Source organism: Oncorhynchus tshawytscha, unplaced genomic scaffold (genome assembly GCF_018296145.1).
Source record: "Oncorhynchus tshawytscha isolate Ot180627B unplaced genomic scaffold, Otsh_v2.0 Un_contig_6889_pilon_pilon, whole genome shotgun sequence".
NCBI classification, from domain to species: Eukaryota; Metazoa; Chordata; class Actinopteri; order Salmoniformes; family Salmonidae; genus Oncorhynchus; species Oncorhynchus tshawytscha.
The window spans coordinates 4,458-18,446 of record NW_024607135.1 but is presented as its reverse complement, the minus strand read 5'-3'; the positions used below and the strand labels follow the sequence as shown (position 1 = coordinate 18,446).

The 13,989-nt window shown below is 41.8% G+C and overlaps 2 protein-coding genes across 2 annotated transcripts; one reads left to right on the top strand and one right to left on the bottom strand.

The window, feature by feature from the left end:
* The first annotated feature begins 1,720 nt into the window (after window positions 1-1,720).
* LOC121838712 (ubiquitin carboxyl-terminal hydrolase 6-like) lies at window positions 1,721-5,942 on the top strand. The gene is made up of 5 exons (XM_042312391.1): window positions 1,721-1,804; window positions 4,652-4,802; window positions 4,899-5,010; window positions 5,537-5,758; window positions 5,911-5,942. The coding sequence occupies exons 2-5, from the start codon at window positions 4,701-4,703 to the stop codon at window positions 5,940-5,942; spliced, it is 468 nt and encodes a 155-aa protein (XP_042168325.1). The 5' UTR covers window positions 1,721-1,804; window positions 4,652-4,700.
* Window positions 5,943-12,478: 6,536 nt separating this feature from the next.
* Window positions 12,479-13,757, bottom strand: LOC121842395 (ubiquitin carboxyl-terminal hydrolase 6-like). The gene is made up of 4 exons (XM_042312390.1): window positions 13,634-13,757; window positions 13,413-13,524; window positions 12,666-12,887; window positions 12,479-12,510 (listed from the first exon to the last, which is right to left on the bottom strand). Exons 1-4 carry the CDS (start codon window positions 13,733-13,735, stop codon window positions 12,479-12,481), a joined length of 468 nt encoding a protein of 155 aa, XP_042168324.1. The 5' UTR covers window positions 13,736-13,757.
* Between the last annotated feature and the right edge of the window lie 232 nt (window positions 13,758-13,989).

Below are 13,989 nucleotides of genomic sequence, written 5' to 3'. Positions count from 1 at the left end.
ATTGTTTGGCCCAGCATCGTCCGGTTATTGGAGGTTTAGCCCAGCATCATCAGGTTAGAGGAGGGTTTGGCCAGCATCGTCGGGTTAGGGGAGGAGTTTAGCCCAGCATCATCGGGTTAGGGGAGTGTTTAGGCATCATCCGGGTTAGAGGAGGTTTGGCCCATCGTCCGGGTTAGGGGAGGTTTGGCCCAGCATCGTCCGGGTTAGGGGAGGTTTAGCCCAGCATCGTCCAGGTTATAGGAGGGTTTGGCCCAGCATCGTCCGGGTTGCAGGAGGGGTTTAGCCCAGCGTCGTCCCGGGTTAAGGGAGGTTTGGCCAGCATCGTCTGGGTTAGAGAGGAGGTTAAGCCCGGAAGGGATGTCCTTGTCCCACCGCGCACTAGCGACTCTGAGGCGGGCCGGGCGCCGTGTACGCTGACGGTCGGCAGGAAGCAGTCTTTTTCACCATTCGGATCAGCTCTGAAGAAGATCTAATGTGATTGGTCAAAATAAACAGTTGTGGGGAAAAAATGATCAGAATTGATCAGCTTGTGTTAACGTAGTCATTGTGACATGAATGAATTGACTAATATGTAGTTTGTCTCACTACCGCCCCTGTAGTGGACGATAGCAAAGTACGCCCGCGGTTCCAGCGGCTTCCAGCAGCAGGACAGTCAGGAGCTCCTGGCCTTCCCTATTGGACGGGCTCCATGAGGGACCTGAACAGGGTGCATGAGAAACCTACGTAGGGAGCTGAAGGACAGCAACGGACGACCCGACTGGAGGTCGCCTTAGAGGTCAGGGTTCAATCAATAAACCAAAACATACACGCACAACTTCACACACACACGTGCGCACGCACACAGTCAAGCCAATACACACGCACGCACTTTCACAGTCAACCAATACACACCCACGCGCACGCACACAGTCAGCAATACACACACACACGCGACGCACGCACACAGTCCCAACCAATACACACACGCACGCACACAGTCAACCAATACACACGCACGCGCGCGCCACACACAGTCAACCAATACACACACACACACACACGCGCACGCACACAGTCAACCAATACACACACACACACGCACACAGTCAACCAATACACACACACGCGCGCACGCACACAGTCAACAATACACACAAGTACAATCAAATCAATCTTTATTTTCTCCAGAGGAATTTTCCACTGTTAATATGGAAAAAATAAAATCAATCAACTAAAAAAGGAAAAGGAAAAACTAGACTGTTTAGTAACATTCACCAATCATCATACAGCACTACATCATCATCATCATCATCGTCCTTAGGAGCATCTTCTGGCAGCCATCTTGGGTGTCTAGAGACCAGGAGAGTCAATGAAAGTCAGCCCATCCACTAAGCACTTCTTAAGGAGTGGATGACCTGTGAAGTGTATTGATATACAGTTAATGAACAGTGTGTATGTTTATAGGAGTAATTAGCAGCATTAGTGCTGTGTGTGTGTGTGTGTGTGTGTTTTACGTCTCTCTATGGTTCCGTGTGTGTGTGTGTGTTCCTCGTCAGGCGTGGGAGAACCACTTGTGTGTGTTTTACATCTCTCTATGGTTCCGTGTGTGTGTGTTTTACGTCTCTCTATGGTTCCGTGTGTGTTCCTCGTCAGGCGTGGGAGAACCACTTTGCGGAGGAACCGTTCCATCGTGGTGACCTGTTCCACGGCCAGCTCAAGTCCCAGGTCAAGTGTACGTGTGGTCACATCAGCGCTCGCTTCGACCCCTTCAACTTCCTGTCTTTACCCCTCCCCATGGACAGCTCCATGCACCTGGAGATCACTGGTGAGGACCTGGGACTCAATACCCTGGAAAGGGGTGGGAGGGTTTGTCCCTGGAAAGGGTGGGAGGGTAGGTCCCTGGAAAGGGGTTGGAGGGTAGGTCCCTGGAAAGGGGGTGGGAGGGTAGGTCCCTGGAAAGGGGTGGGAGGGTAGGTCCCTGGAAAGGGGTGGGGAGGGTTTGTCCCTGGAAAAGGGTGGGAGGGTTTGATCTCTGTGGACATGATTTCCGGGTGGTGAGTTGGTTTCGTCTTAATTGACCTCAACCGTTTGCCAGAGGAGAGGCTTTTTAAAATTATTTTTCCTGCACACTTCCTTACCCTGGTGGCAGCGGCAGGTAGCCTAGTAGTTAGAGGAGGCAGGTAGCCTAGTAGTTAGAGGAGGCAGGTAGCCTAGTAGTTAGAGGAGGCAGGTAGCCTAGTAGTTAGAGGAGGCAGGTAGCCTAGTAGTTAGAGGAGGCAGGTAGCCTAGTGGTTAGAGGAGGCAGGTAGCCTAGTGGTTAGAGGGGCAGGTAGCCTAGTGGTTAGAGGAGGCAGGTAGCCTAGTGGTTAGAGGAGGCAGGTAGCCTAGTGGTTAGAGGAGGCAGGTAGCCTAGTGGTTAGAGGAGGCAGGTAGCCTAGTGGTTAGAGGGGGCAGGTAGCCTGGTGGTTAGAGGGGGCAGGTAGCCTAGTGCTTAGAGGAGGCAGGTAGCCTAGTGGTTAGAGGAGGCAGGTAGCCTAGTGGTTAGAGGAGGCAGGTAGCCTAGTGGTTAGAGGAGGCAGGTAGCCTAGTGGTTAGGAGGGAGGCAGGTAGCCTAGTGGTTAGAGGAGGCAGGTAGCCTAGTGGTTGAGGAGGCAGGTAGCCTAGTGGTTAGAGGAGGCAGGTAGCCTAGTGGTTAGGGGAGGCAGGTAGCCTAGTGGTTAGAGGAGGCAGGTAGCCTAGTGGTTAGAGGGGGCAGGTAGCCTAGTGGTTAGAGGGGGCAGGTAGCCTAGTGGTTAGAGGGGGCAGGTAGCCTAGTGGTTAGAGGGGCAGGTAGCCTAGTGGTTAGAGGGGCAGGTAGCCTAGTGGTTAGAGGGGCAGGTAGCCTAGTGGTTAGAGGAGGCAGGTAGCCTGGTGGTTAGAGGAGGCAGGTAGCCTAGTGGTTAGAGGAGGCAGGTAGCCTGAGTGGTTAGAGGAGGCAGGTAGCCTAGTGGTTAGAGGTGGCAGGGTAGCCTAGTGGTTAGAGGAGGCAGGTAGCCTAGTGGTTAGAGGAGGCAGGTAGCCTAGTGGTTAGAGGAGGCAGGTAGCCTAGTGGTTAGAGGCAGGTAGCCTAGTGCTTGAGTGGAGGCAGGTAGCCTAGTGGTTAGAGGAGGCAGGTAGCCTAGTGGTTAGAGGAGGCAGGTAGCCTAGTGGTTAGAGGAGGCAGGTAGCCTAGTGGTTAGAGAGGCAGGTAGCCTGGTGGTTAGAGGAGGCAGGTAGCCTAGTGGTTAGAGGAGGCAGGTAGCCTAGTGCTTAGTGGAGGCAGGTAGCCTAGTGGTTAGAGGCAGGTAGCCTAGTGGTTAGAGGCAGGTAGCCTAGTGCTTAGTGGAGGCAGGTAGCCTAGTGGTTAGAGGAGGCAGGTAGCCTAGTGGTTAGAGGAGGCAGGTAGCCTGAGTGGTTAGAGGAGGCAGGTAGCCTAGTGGTTAGAGGAGGCAGGTAGCCTAGTGGTTAGAGGAGGCAGGTAGCCTAGTGGTTAGAGGAGGCAGGTAGCCTGGTGGTTAGAGGAGGCAGGTAGCCTGTGGTTAGAGGTGGCAGGGTAGCCTAGTGGTTAGAGGTGGCAGGGTAGCCTAGTGGTTAGAGGTGGCAGGGTAGCCTAGTGGTTAGAGGGAGGCAGGTAGCCTAGTGGTTAGGAGGCAGGTAGCCTGAGTGGTTAGAGGAGGCAGGTAGCCTAGTGGTTAGAGGAGGCAGGTAGCCTAGTGGTTAGAGGAGGCAGGTAGCCTAGCGGTTAGAGGAGGCAGGTAGCCTAGCGGTTAGAGGAGGCAGGTAGCCTAGCGGTTAGAGGAGGCAGGTAGCCTAGCGGTTAGAGGAGGCAGGTAGCCTAGCGGTTAGAGGAGGCAGGTAGCCTAGCGGTTAGAGGAGGCAGGTAGCCTAGCGGTTAGAGGAGGCAGGTAGCCTAGCGCTTAGAGGAGGCAGGTAGCCTAGCGCTTAGAGGAGGCAGGTAGCCTAGCGCTTAGAGGGAGGCAGGTAGCCTGGCGCTTAGAGGAGGCAGGTAGCCTAGCGGTTAGAGGAGGCAGGTAGCCTAGTGCTTAGGGAGGCAGGTACCCTAGTGCTTAGAGGAGGCAGGTAGCCTAGTGCTTAGAGGAGGCAGGTAGCCTAGTGGTTAGAGGAGGCAGGTAGCCTAGTGGTTAGAGGAGGCAGGTAGCCTAGTGGTTAGAGGAGGCAGGTAGCCTAGTGGTTAGAGGAGGCAGGTAGCCTAGTGGTTAGAGCATTGGACTAGTAACCGAAAGATTGCAAGATCGAATCCCCGACCTGACAAGGTAAAAATCTGTCGTTCTGCTCCTTGAACAAAGCAGATAACCCACTGTTCCTAGGCCGTCATTGCAAATAACAATTTGTTCTTAACTGACTTGCCTAGTTAAATAAAGATGAAAAATAAACCTGAGAATGGTGCAGGTCCTTAAAAGAAGCCAAGCGGCAGCCAATGGCCCTTTTCCCCAGATCTCAATTAATAGCAAATCATATCCTTCTAGACAATAATAGAATAATAATAATAATGATGATGACGATGATCACTGGGAAATATGCATATTTCTATTCACTTCCTGAAGTGACTGCATTGTCTGTCTCTGTCTCTCTTTCTCTCTGTGTGTCTCTCTCTCTGTGTGTGTCTCTCTCTCTCTCTGTCTGTCTGTCTCAGTCATTATGCTGGATGGTTCTACCCTGTACGGTTCGGCCTGAGGCTCAACATGGATGACAAGTACACCGGTCTGAAGAAACAGCTGAGTGAACTGTGTAGTCTGAAACCAGAACAGATACTACTGGCTGAGGTCCACACCTCCAACATCAAGGTACACACACACACACACACACACACACACACACACACATACACAATAGGCCAATACAGAGAGAAGCAATAGTACTAATTGTTTTCTGTGCTGTAGAACTTCCCTCAGGATAATCAGAAGGTGCGTCTGTCGGTGAACGGCTTCCTGTGTGCGTTTGAGATCCCTGTGCCATGCTCCCCCACTTCCCTCACCTCTCCAACACAGACAGGTGAGAACCTCCTACGCTAGAGGCTGGTAGAATGTAACACACTGCTTCTAGAGGCTGGTAGAATGTAACACACTGCTTTTAGAGGCTGGTAGAATGTAACACACTGCTTCTAGAGGCTGGTAGAATGTAACACACTGCTTCTAGAGGCTGGTAGAATGTAACACACTGCTTCTAGAGGCTGGTAGAATGTAACACACTGCTTCTAGAGGCTGGTAGAATGTAACACACTGCTTCTAGAGGCTGGTAGAATGTAACACACTGCTTTTAGAGGCTGGTAGAATGTAACACACTGCTTCTAGAGGCTGGTAGAATGTAACACACTGCTTCTAGAGGCTGGTAGAATGTAACACACTGCTTCTAGAGGCTGGTAGAATGTAACACACGCTGCTTCTAGAGGTGGGTACTGTACTGTACTGTACCTCTCCTTATGACCTTAATCCTACCATACTCCTCACAGTCACATGACAAACCAACTCACTGTTTCCGGAAGGGCTCTCTGACATGTCTGTCTGTAACACCTCTCCAGACATCACCCCTGTGCCCATGGTTAACGGGGTGGGGGTGGCAGCGCATCCTGATGGTAAGCCTGGTCTGATCTCCAACGGCATGCCCAGCACCATGGTGCACTGCAGAGAGACCACAGAGAAGCCTGGCCAACGGAGGGTGGGGGTGCCCAACGGACACGTGTCCCTCGTCCAGGACAGCCCCTTCAACGGGTACATCATCGCCATGCACAGGAAGATGGTGGGTACCTCAGAATAAAATATTTTACACAATAAATGAATTAGAATAGAATGTTTTATATATATATATATTATTTTTTGGTTTACTCACTCTCTCACTGGCCAGTTTATTAGGTACACCCATCTATTACTGTGTTGGACCCCCTTTTGTCTCCAGATCAGCCTGATTTCTTTGGGACATTCTATTAAGGTTTCAGAAACGTTTCACAGGGATGTTGGTCCATGCTGACGCGATGGTATCCAACACAGTTGCTGCAGATTAGACGGTACATTGCAACAGCCCGTTCCATCTCATCCCATTATGCTCTATTGGGTTGAGGTCTGGTGTCTGACCAGGCCCCTCGAGTAAACTGAACTCGCTGTCATGTTCCAGGTGATGTTTTTCACCTCCTCAGTTGTCCAGTGTTGGTGGTGGCGTGCCCACTGGAGTCGGGTCTTCTTGTTTTTAGCTGATGGGACTGGAACCCAGTGTGGTCGTCTGCTGCAATATCCCATCCATGACAAAGACCGACAAGTTGTGTTCCAAGATGGTGTTCTGCACCACTGTTGTACTGCACTGTTATTAGTCTGTTTGTGGCCCTCCTGTTATCTCGAACCATTCCTGCCATTCTCCTCCGACTTCTCTCATCAACGAGCTGTTTTCACCCACAGGACTGGCGCTGACTGGATGTTTTTTGTCTGCAGCACCGTTATTAGTCTGTTTGTGGCCCGCCTGTTATCTCGAACCATACCTGCCATTCTCCTCTGACTTCTCTCATCAACGAGCTGTTTTCACCCACAGGACTGGCGCTGACTGGATGTTTTTTGTCTGCAGCACCGTTCTCTGTAAACCCTAGATACTGTCGTGCGTGAAAAGCCCAGGAAGGTGTCTGTTTGTGAGATACTGGATCACAGCACGCATGACACCGGCGATCATACTACGCTCAGTCGCTTGGGTGACTCGTTTTGCCCATTCTAATGTTCAAATGAACAGAAACTGAATGTCTGTCTGCTTTATATAACAAGCCAGAGCTACGTGACTCTTCCCTGTTTCCTCCAGAATGTTCACAAGGTCCTTTGCTGTTGTTCTGGGATTGATTTGCACTTTTCGCACCAAGGTACGTTCATCTCTAGGAGACAGAACGTCTCCTTCCTGAGCGGTATGACGGCTGCGTGGTCCCATGGTGTTTATACTTGCGTACTATTGTTTGTACAGATGAGCGTGGTACTTTCAGGTGTTTGGAAATTCCTCCCAGGGATGAACCAGACTTGTGGAGGTCAATTTTTTTCTGAGGTCTTGGCTGATTTCTTTAGATTTTCCCATGATGTCAAGCAAGAGGCACTGAGTTTGAAGGTAGGCCTTGAAATACATCCACAGGTACACCTCAATTGACTCAAATTATGTCAATTAGCCTATCAGAAGCTTCTAAAGCCATGACATCCTTTTCTGGAATCCAAGCTGTTTAAAAGGCACAGTCAACTTAGTGTATGTAAACTTCTGACCCTGGAATTGACGATACAGTGAAATAACAAGAAATAATCCGTCTGTAAACAATTGTTGAAAAAGTACTTTGGCAATAAGCATAAAATTAGATTTCCTAACCGACTTGAAAACTATAGTTTGTTAACACGAATGTGTGGAGTGGTTGAAAATGAGTTTTAATGTGTATGTGAACTTCCGACTTCAAGTGTGTGTGTGTATAGAACCAGTCAAAAGTTTGACACACCTACTCGTTCAAGGGTTTTTCTTTATTTTTACTATATTCTACATTATAGAATAATAGTGAAGACACCAACACTATGAAATAACACATATGGAATCATGTAGTAACCAAAAAGTGTTAAACAAATCAAAACATAATGAGTTTCTTCAGCAGCCACCCTTTGACTTGATGACAGCTTTACACACTCTTGGCATTCTCTCAACCAGCTTTATGAAGTAGTCACCTGGAATGCATTTCAATTAACATGTGTGCCTTGTTAAAAGTTAATTTGTGGAATTTCTTTCTTTCTTAATGGGTTTGAGCCAATCAGTTGTGTTGTGACCAGGTAGGGTGGTATACAGAAGATGGCCCTATTTGGCAAAAGACCAAGTCCATATTATGCAAGAACAGCTCAGATAATAAGAAACGACAGTCCATTACTTTGACTGACCTTCATGTCTTAATCTGGAAAATGTCAGGAACTTTGAAAGTTTCTTCAAGTGCAGTCGCAACAACCATCAAGCGCTATGATGAAACTGGCTCTCATTAGGACCGCCACAGGAAAGGAAGACCTCTGCTGCAGAGGATAAATTAATTAGTTATCAGCCACAGAAATCGTCAATTAACTTCCCCTCAAATTGCAGCCCAAATAAAGTAACAGACACATCTCAACATCAACTGTTGAGAGGAGACTGTGTGAATCAGGCCTTCATGGTCGGCTTTGCTACAAAGAAACAACTACTAAAGGACACCAATAAGAAGAAGAGACTTACTTGGGCCAAGAAACATGAGCAATGGACATTAGACCGTGGAAATCTGTCCTTTGGTCTGATGAGTCTCAAATATAAAGAAGAATATATGAAGAATCTCAAATATAAAAATATATTTAGATTGGTGTAACACTTTGTTGATTCCATGTGTGTTATTTCATAGTTTTGATGTTTTCTCTAGTATTCTACAATGTAGAAAATAGTCAAAAATAAAGAAAAACACTTGAATGAGTAGGTGTTCTAAAAGTCTTGACTGGTACTGTGTGTGTGTGTGTATATATATATATATGTATATATATTTATATTATATATATATTTATATTATATATTTATATTATATATATATATTTATATTATATATTTATATTATATATTTACATTATATATTATATATATATTTATATATTTATATTTATATATTATATACATTATATATATATTTACATTATACATTATACATTTACATTATATATTTCTATATATTTATATTATACTATATATTTATATTATATATATTTATATTATATATATATTTATATAATATATATATATATATATATATATATATATATATATATATATATATATATATATATATATATATATATATATATATATATATATATATATATATATTATATTATATATATATTATATATATATATATATATATATATATATATATATATATATATATTTATATATATAATATATTTATATATATTTATATTTATATATAAATATATTATATATAAAATATATAAATATATTAAATATATTATATATATAATATATATATATGGTATATATATATATATATATATATATATATAACATATATATAAAGATATATATAATATATATATAATATAAATATATATATAATATAAATATATAATATATATAAATATATAATATAAATATATATAATATAAATATATAATATAAATATATATATAATATAAATATATAATATATAATATAAATATATATATAAATATATAATATAAATATATAATATAAATATAATATATAATATAAATATATAATATATAAATATATAATATAAATATATATAATATAAATATATATATAATATATATATAATATATATATATAAATATATAATATAAATATATATATAATATAAATATATAATATAAATATATAATATAAATATATATAATATAAATATATATATAATATAAATATATATATAATATATATAATATAATATATATAAATATAAATATATATATATATAAATATATATATATATATATAATATAAAATATAAATATAATATATATATATATATAATATAAATATATATAATATAAATATATATATAATATAAATATATATAATATAAATATATATATAATATAAATATATATATATAAATATATATATATATAAATATATATAATTATATATATATATATATATATATATATAATATAAATATATAATATAAATATATATATAATATAAATATATATATAAATATAATATAATATAAATATATATATATATAAATATATAATATAAATATATAATATAAATATATATATATATAAATATATAATATATAAATATATATATAATATAAATATATAATATAAATATATAATATATAATATAATATAAATAAATATATATATAATATAAATATATAATATAAATATATATATAATATATATATATATAATATAAATATATATATAATATAAATATATAATATAAATATATATATATATATAAATATATATAATATAAATATATATATATAATATATAATATAAATATATAATATAAATATATATATATATATAAATATATAATATAAATATATATATAATATAAATATATAGTCAAGACTTTTAGAACACCTACTCATTCAAGTGTTTTCTTTATTTTTGACTATTTTCTACATTGTAGAATACTAGAGAAAACATCAAAACTATGAAATAACACACACATGGAATCAACAAAAAGTGTTAAACCAATCTAAATATATTTTATATTTGAGATTCTTCATATATTCTTCTTTATATTTGAGACTCATCAGACCAAAGGACAGATTTCCACCGGTCTAATGTCCATTGCTCATGTTTCTTGGCCCAAGTAAGTCTCTTCTTCTTATTGGTGTCCTTTAGTAGTTGTTTCTTTGTAGCAAAGCCGACCATGAAGGCCTGATTCACACAGTCTCCTCTCAACAGTTGATGTTGAGATGTGTCTGTTACTTTATTTGGGCTGCAATTTGAGGGGAAGTTAATTGACGATTTCTGTGGCTGATAACTAATTAATTTATCCTCTGCAGCAGAGGTCTTCCTTTCCTGTGGCGGTCCTAATGAGGCCAGTTTCATCATAGCGCTTGATGGTTGTTGCGACTGCACTTGAAGAAACTTTCAAAGTTCCTGACATTTTTCCAGATTAAGACATGAAGGTCAGTCAAAGTAATGGACTGTCGTTTCTTATTATCTGAGCTGTTCTTGCCATAATATGGACTTGGTCTTTTACCAAATAGGGCCATCTTCTGTATACCACCCTACCTGGTCACAACACAACTGATTGGCTCAAATGCATTAAGAAGGAAAGAAATTCCACAAATTAACTTTTAACAAGGCACACTTGTTAATTGAAATGCATTCCAGGTGACTACTTCATAAAGCTGGTTGAGAGAATGCCAAGAGTGTGTAAAGCTGTCATCAAGTCAAAGGGTGGCTGCTTCGAAGAAACTCATTATATTTTGATTTGTTTAACACTTTTTTGGTTACTACATGATTCCATATGTGTTATTTCATAGTGTTGGTGTCTTCACTATTATTCTATAATGTAGAATATAGTAAAAATAAAGAAAAACCCTTGAACGAGTAGGTGTGTCCAAACTTTTGACTGGTTCTATACACACACTTGAAGTCGGAAGTTCACATACACATTAAAACTCATTTTCAACCACTCCACACATTCGTGTTAACAAACTATAGTTTTCTCAAGTCGGTTAGGAAATCTACTTTGTGCATGACACAAGTAATTTTTTCAACAATTGTTTACAGACGGATTATTTCAGTTATATTTCACTGTATCACAATTCCAGTGGGTCAGAAGTTTACATACACTAAGTTGACTGTGCCTTTAAACAGCTTGGATTCCAGAAAAGGATGTCATGGCTTTAGAAGCTTCTGATAGGCTAATTGACATAATTTGAGTCAATTGGAGGTGTACCTGTGGATGTATTTCAAGGCCTCCCTTCAAACTCAGTGCCTCTTTGCTTGACATCATGGGAAAATCTAAAGAAATCAGCCAAGACCTCAGAAAAAAAATTGTAGACCTCCACAAGTCTGGTTCATCCTTGGGTGCAATTTCCAAACGCCTGAAGTACCACGTTCATCTGTACAAACAATAGTACGCAAGTATAAACACCATGGGACCATGCAGCCGTCATACCGCTCAGGAAGGAGACATGTTCTGTCTCCTAGAGATGAACGTACCTTGGTGCGAAAAGTGCAAATCAATCCCAGAACAACAGCAAAGGACCTTGTGAACATTCTGGAGGAAACAGGAAGAGTCACGTAGCTCTGGCTTGTTATATAAAGCAGACAGACATTCAGTTTCTGTTCATTTGAACATTAGAATGGGCAAAACGAGTCACCCAAGCGACTGAGCGTAGTATGATCGTCGGTGTCATGCGTGCCAGATCCAGTATCTCACAAACAGACACCTTCCTGGGCTTTTCACGCACGACAGTATCTAGGGTTTACAGAGAACGGTGCTGCAGACAAAAAACATCCAGTCAGCGCCAGTCCTGTGGGTGAAAACAGCTCGTTGATGAGAGAAGTCGGAGGAGAATGGCAGGAATGGTTCGAGATAACAGGAGGGCCACAAACAGACTAATAACAGTGCAGTACAACAGTGGTGTGCAGAACACCATCTTGGAACACAACTTGTCGGTCTTTGTCATGGATGGGATATTGCAGCAGACGACCACACTGGGTTCCAGTCCCATCAGCTAAAAACAAGAAGACCCGACTCCAGTGGGCACGCCACCACCAACACTGGACAACTGAGGAGGTGAAAAACATCACCTGGAACATGACAGCGAGTTCAGTTTACTCGAGGGGCCTGGTCAGACACCAGACCTCAACCCAATAGAGCATAATGGGATGAGATGGAACGGGCTGTTGCAATGTACCGCCGTCTAATCTGCAGCAACTGCGTGATACCATCGCGTCAGCATGGACCAACATCCCTGTGAAACGTTTCTGAAACCTTAATAGAATGTCCCAAAGAAATCAGGCTGATCTGGAGACAAAAGGGGGTCCAACACAGTAATAGATGGGTGTACCTAATAAACTGGCCAGTGAGAGAGTGAGTAAACCAAAAAAATAATATATATATATATATAAAACATTCTATTCTAATTCATTTATTGTGTAAAATATTTTATTCTGAGGTACCCACCATCTTCCTGTGCATGGCGATAATGTACCCGTTGAAGGGGCTGTCCTGGACGAGGGACACGTGTCCGTTGGGCACCCCCACCCCTCCGTTGGCCAGGCTTCTCTCTGTGGTCTCTCTGCAGTGCACCATGGTGCTGGGCATGCCGTTGGAGATCAGACCAGGCTTACCATCAGGATGCTGCCACCCCCACCCGTTAACCATGGGCACAGGGGTGATGTCTGGAGAGGTGTTACAGACAGACATGTCAGAGAGCCCTTCCGGAAACAGTGAGTTGGTTTGTCATGTGACTGTGAGGAGTATGGTAGGATTAAGGTCATAAGGAGAGTACAGTACAGTACAGTACCCACCTCTAGAAGCAGCGTGTGTTACATTCTACCAGCCTCTAGAAGCAGTGTGTTACATTCTACCAGCCTCTAGAAGCAGTGTGTTACATTCTACCAGCCTCTAGAAGCAGTGTGTTACATTCTACCAGCCTCTAAAAGCAGTGTGTTACATTCTACCAGCCTCTAGAAGCAGTGTGTTACATTCTACCAGCCTCTAGAAGCAGTGTGTTACATTCTACCAGCCTCTAGAAGCAGTGTGTTACATTCTACCAGTCTCTAGAAGCAGTGTGTTACACTCTACCAGCCTCTAGAAGCAGTGTGTTACATTCTACCAGCCTCTAAAAGCAGTGTGTTACATTCTACCAGCCTCTAGAAGCAGTGTGTTACATTCTACCAGCCTCTAGCGTAGGAGGTTCTCACCTGTCTGTGTTGGAGAGGTGAGGGAAGTGGGGGAGCATGGCACAGGGATCTCAAACGCACACAGGAAGCCGTTCACCGACAGACGCACCTTCTGATTATCCTGAGGGAAGTTCTACAGCACAGAAAAACAATTAGTACTATTGCTTCTCTCTGTATTGGCCTATTGTGTATGTGTGTGTGTGTGTGTGTGTGTGTGTGTGTGTGTGTGTGTGTGTGTGTACCTTGATGTTGGAGGTGTGGACCTCAGCCAGTAGTATCTGTTCTGGTTTCAGACTACACAGTTCACTCAGCTGTTTCTTCAGACCGGTGTACTTGTCATCCATGTTGAGCCTCAGGCCGAACCGTACAGGGTAGAACCATCCAGCATAATGACTGAGACAGACAGACAGAGAGAGAGACACACACAGAGAGAGAGACACACACAGAGAGAAAGAGAGACAGAGACAGACAATGCAGTCACTTCAGGAAGTGAATAGAAATATGCATATTTCCCAGTGATCATCGTCATCATCATTATTATTATTATTATTCTATTATTGTCTAGAAGGATATGATTTGCTATTAATTGAGATCTGGG

What these genes read in the sequence shown, in the direction of transcription:
- LOC121838712 (XM_042312391.1), top strand. Translation starts at nt 4,701, where the DNA reads ATGGATGACAAGTACACCGGTCTGAAGAAACAGCTGAGTGAACTGTGT. An exon ending in TCCACACCTCCAACATCAAG is followed by an intron (nt 4,803 to 4,898) that starts GTACACACACAC and finishes TCTGTGCTGTAG; the next exon opens with AACTTCCCTCAGGATAATCA. An exon ending in CATGCACAGGAAGATGGTGG is followed by an intron (nt 5,759 to 5,910) that starts GTACCTCAGAAT and finishes TTTTGTCTCCAG; the next exon opens with ATCAGCCTGATTTCTTTGGG.
- LOC121842395 (XM_042312390.1), bottom strand. Translation starts at nt 13,735, where the DNA reads ATGGATGACAAGTACACCGGTCTGAAGAAACAGCTGAGTGAACTGTGT. An exon ending in TCCACACCTCCAACATCAAG is followed by an intron (nt 13,525 to 13,633) that starts GTACACACACAC and finishes TCTGTGCTGTAG; the next exon opens with AACTTCCCTCAGGATAATCA. An exon ending in CATGCACAGGAAGATGGTGG is followed by an intron (nt 12,511 to 12,665) that starts GTACCTCAGAAT and finishes TTTTGTCTCCAG; the next exon opens with ATCAGCCTGATTTCTTTGGG.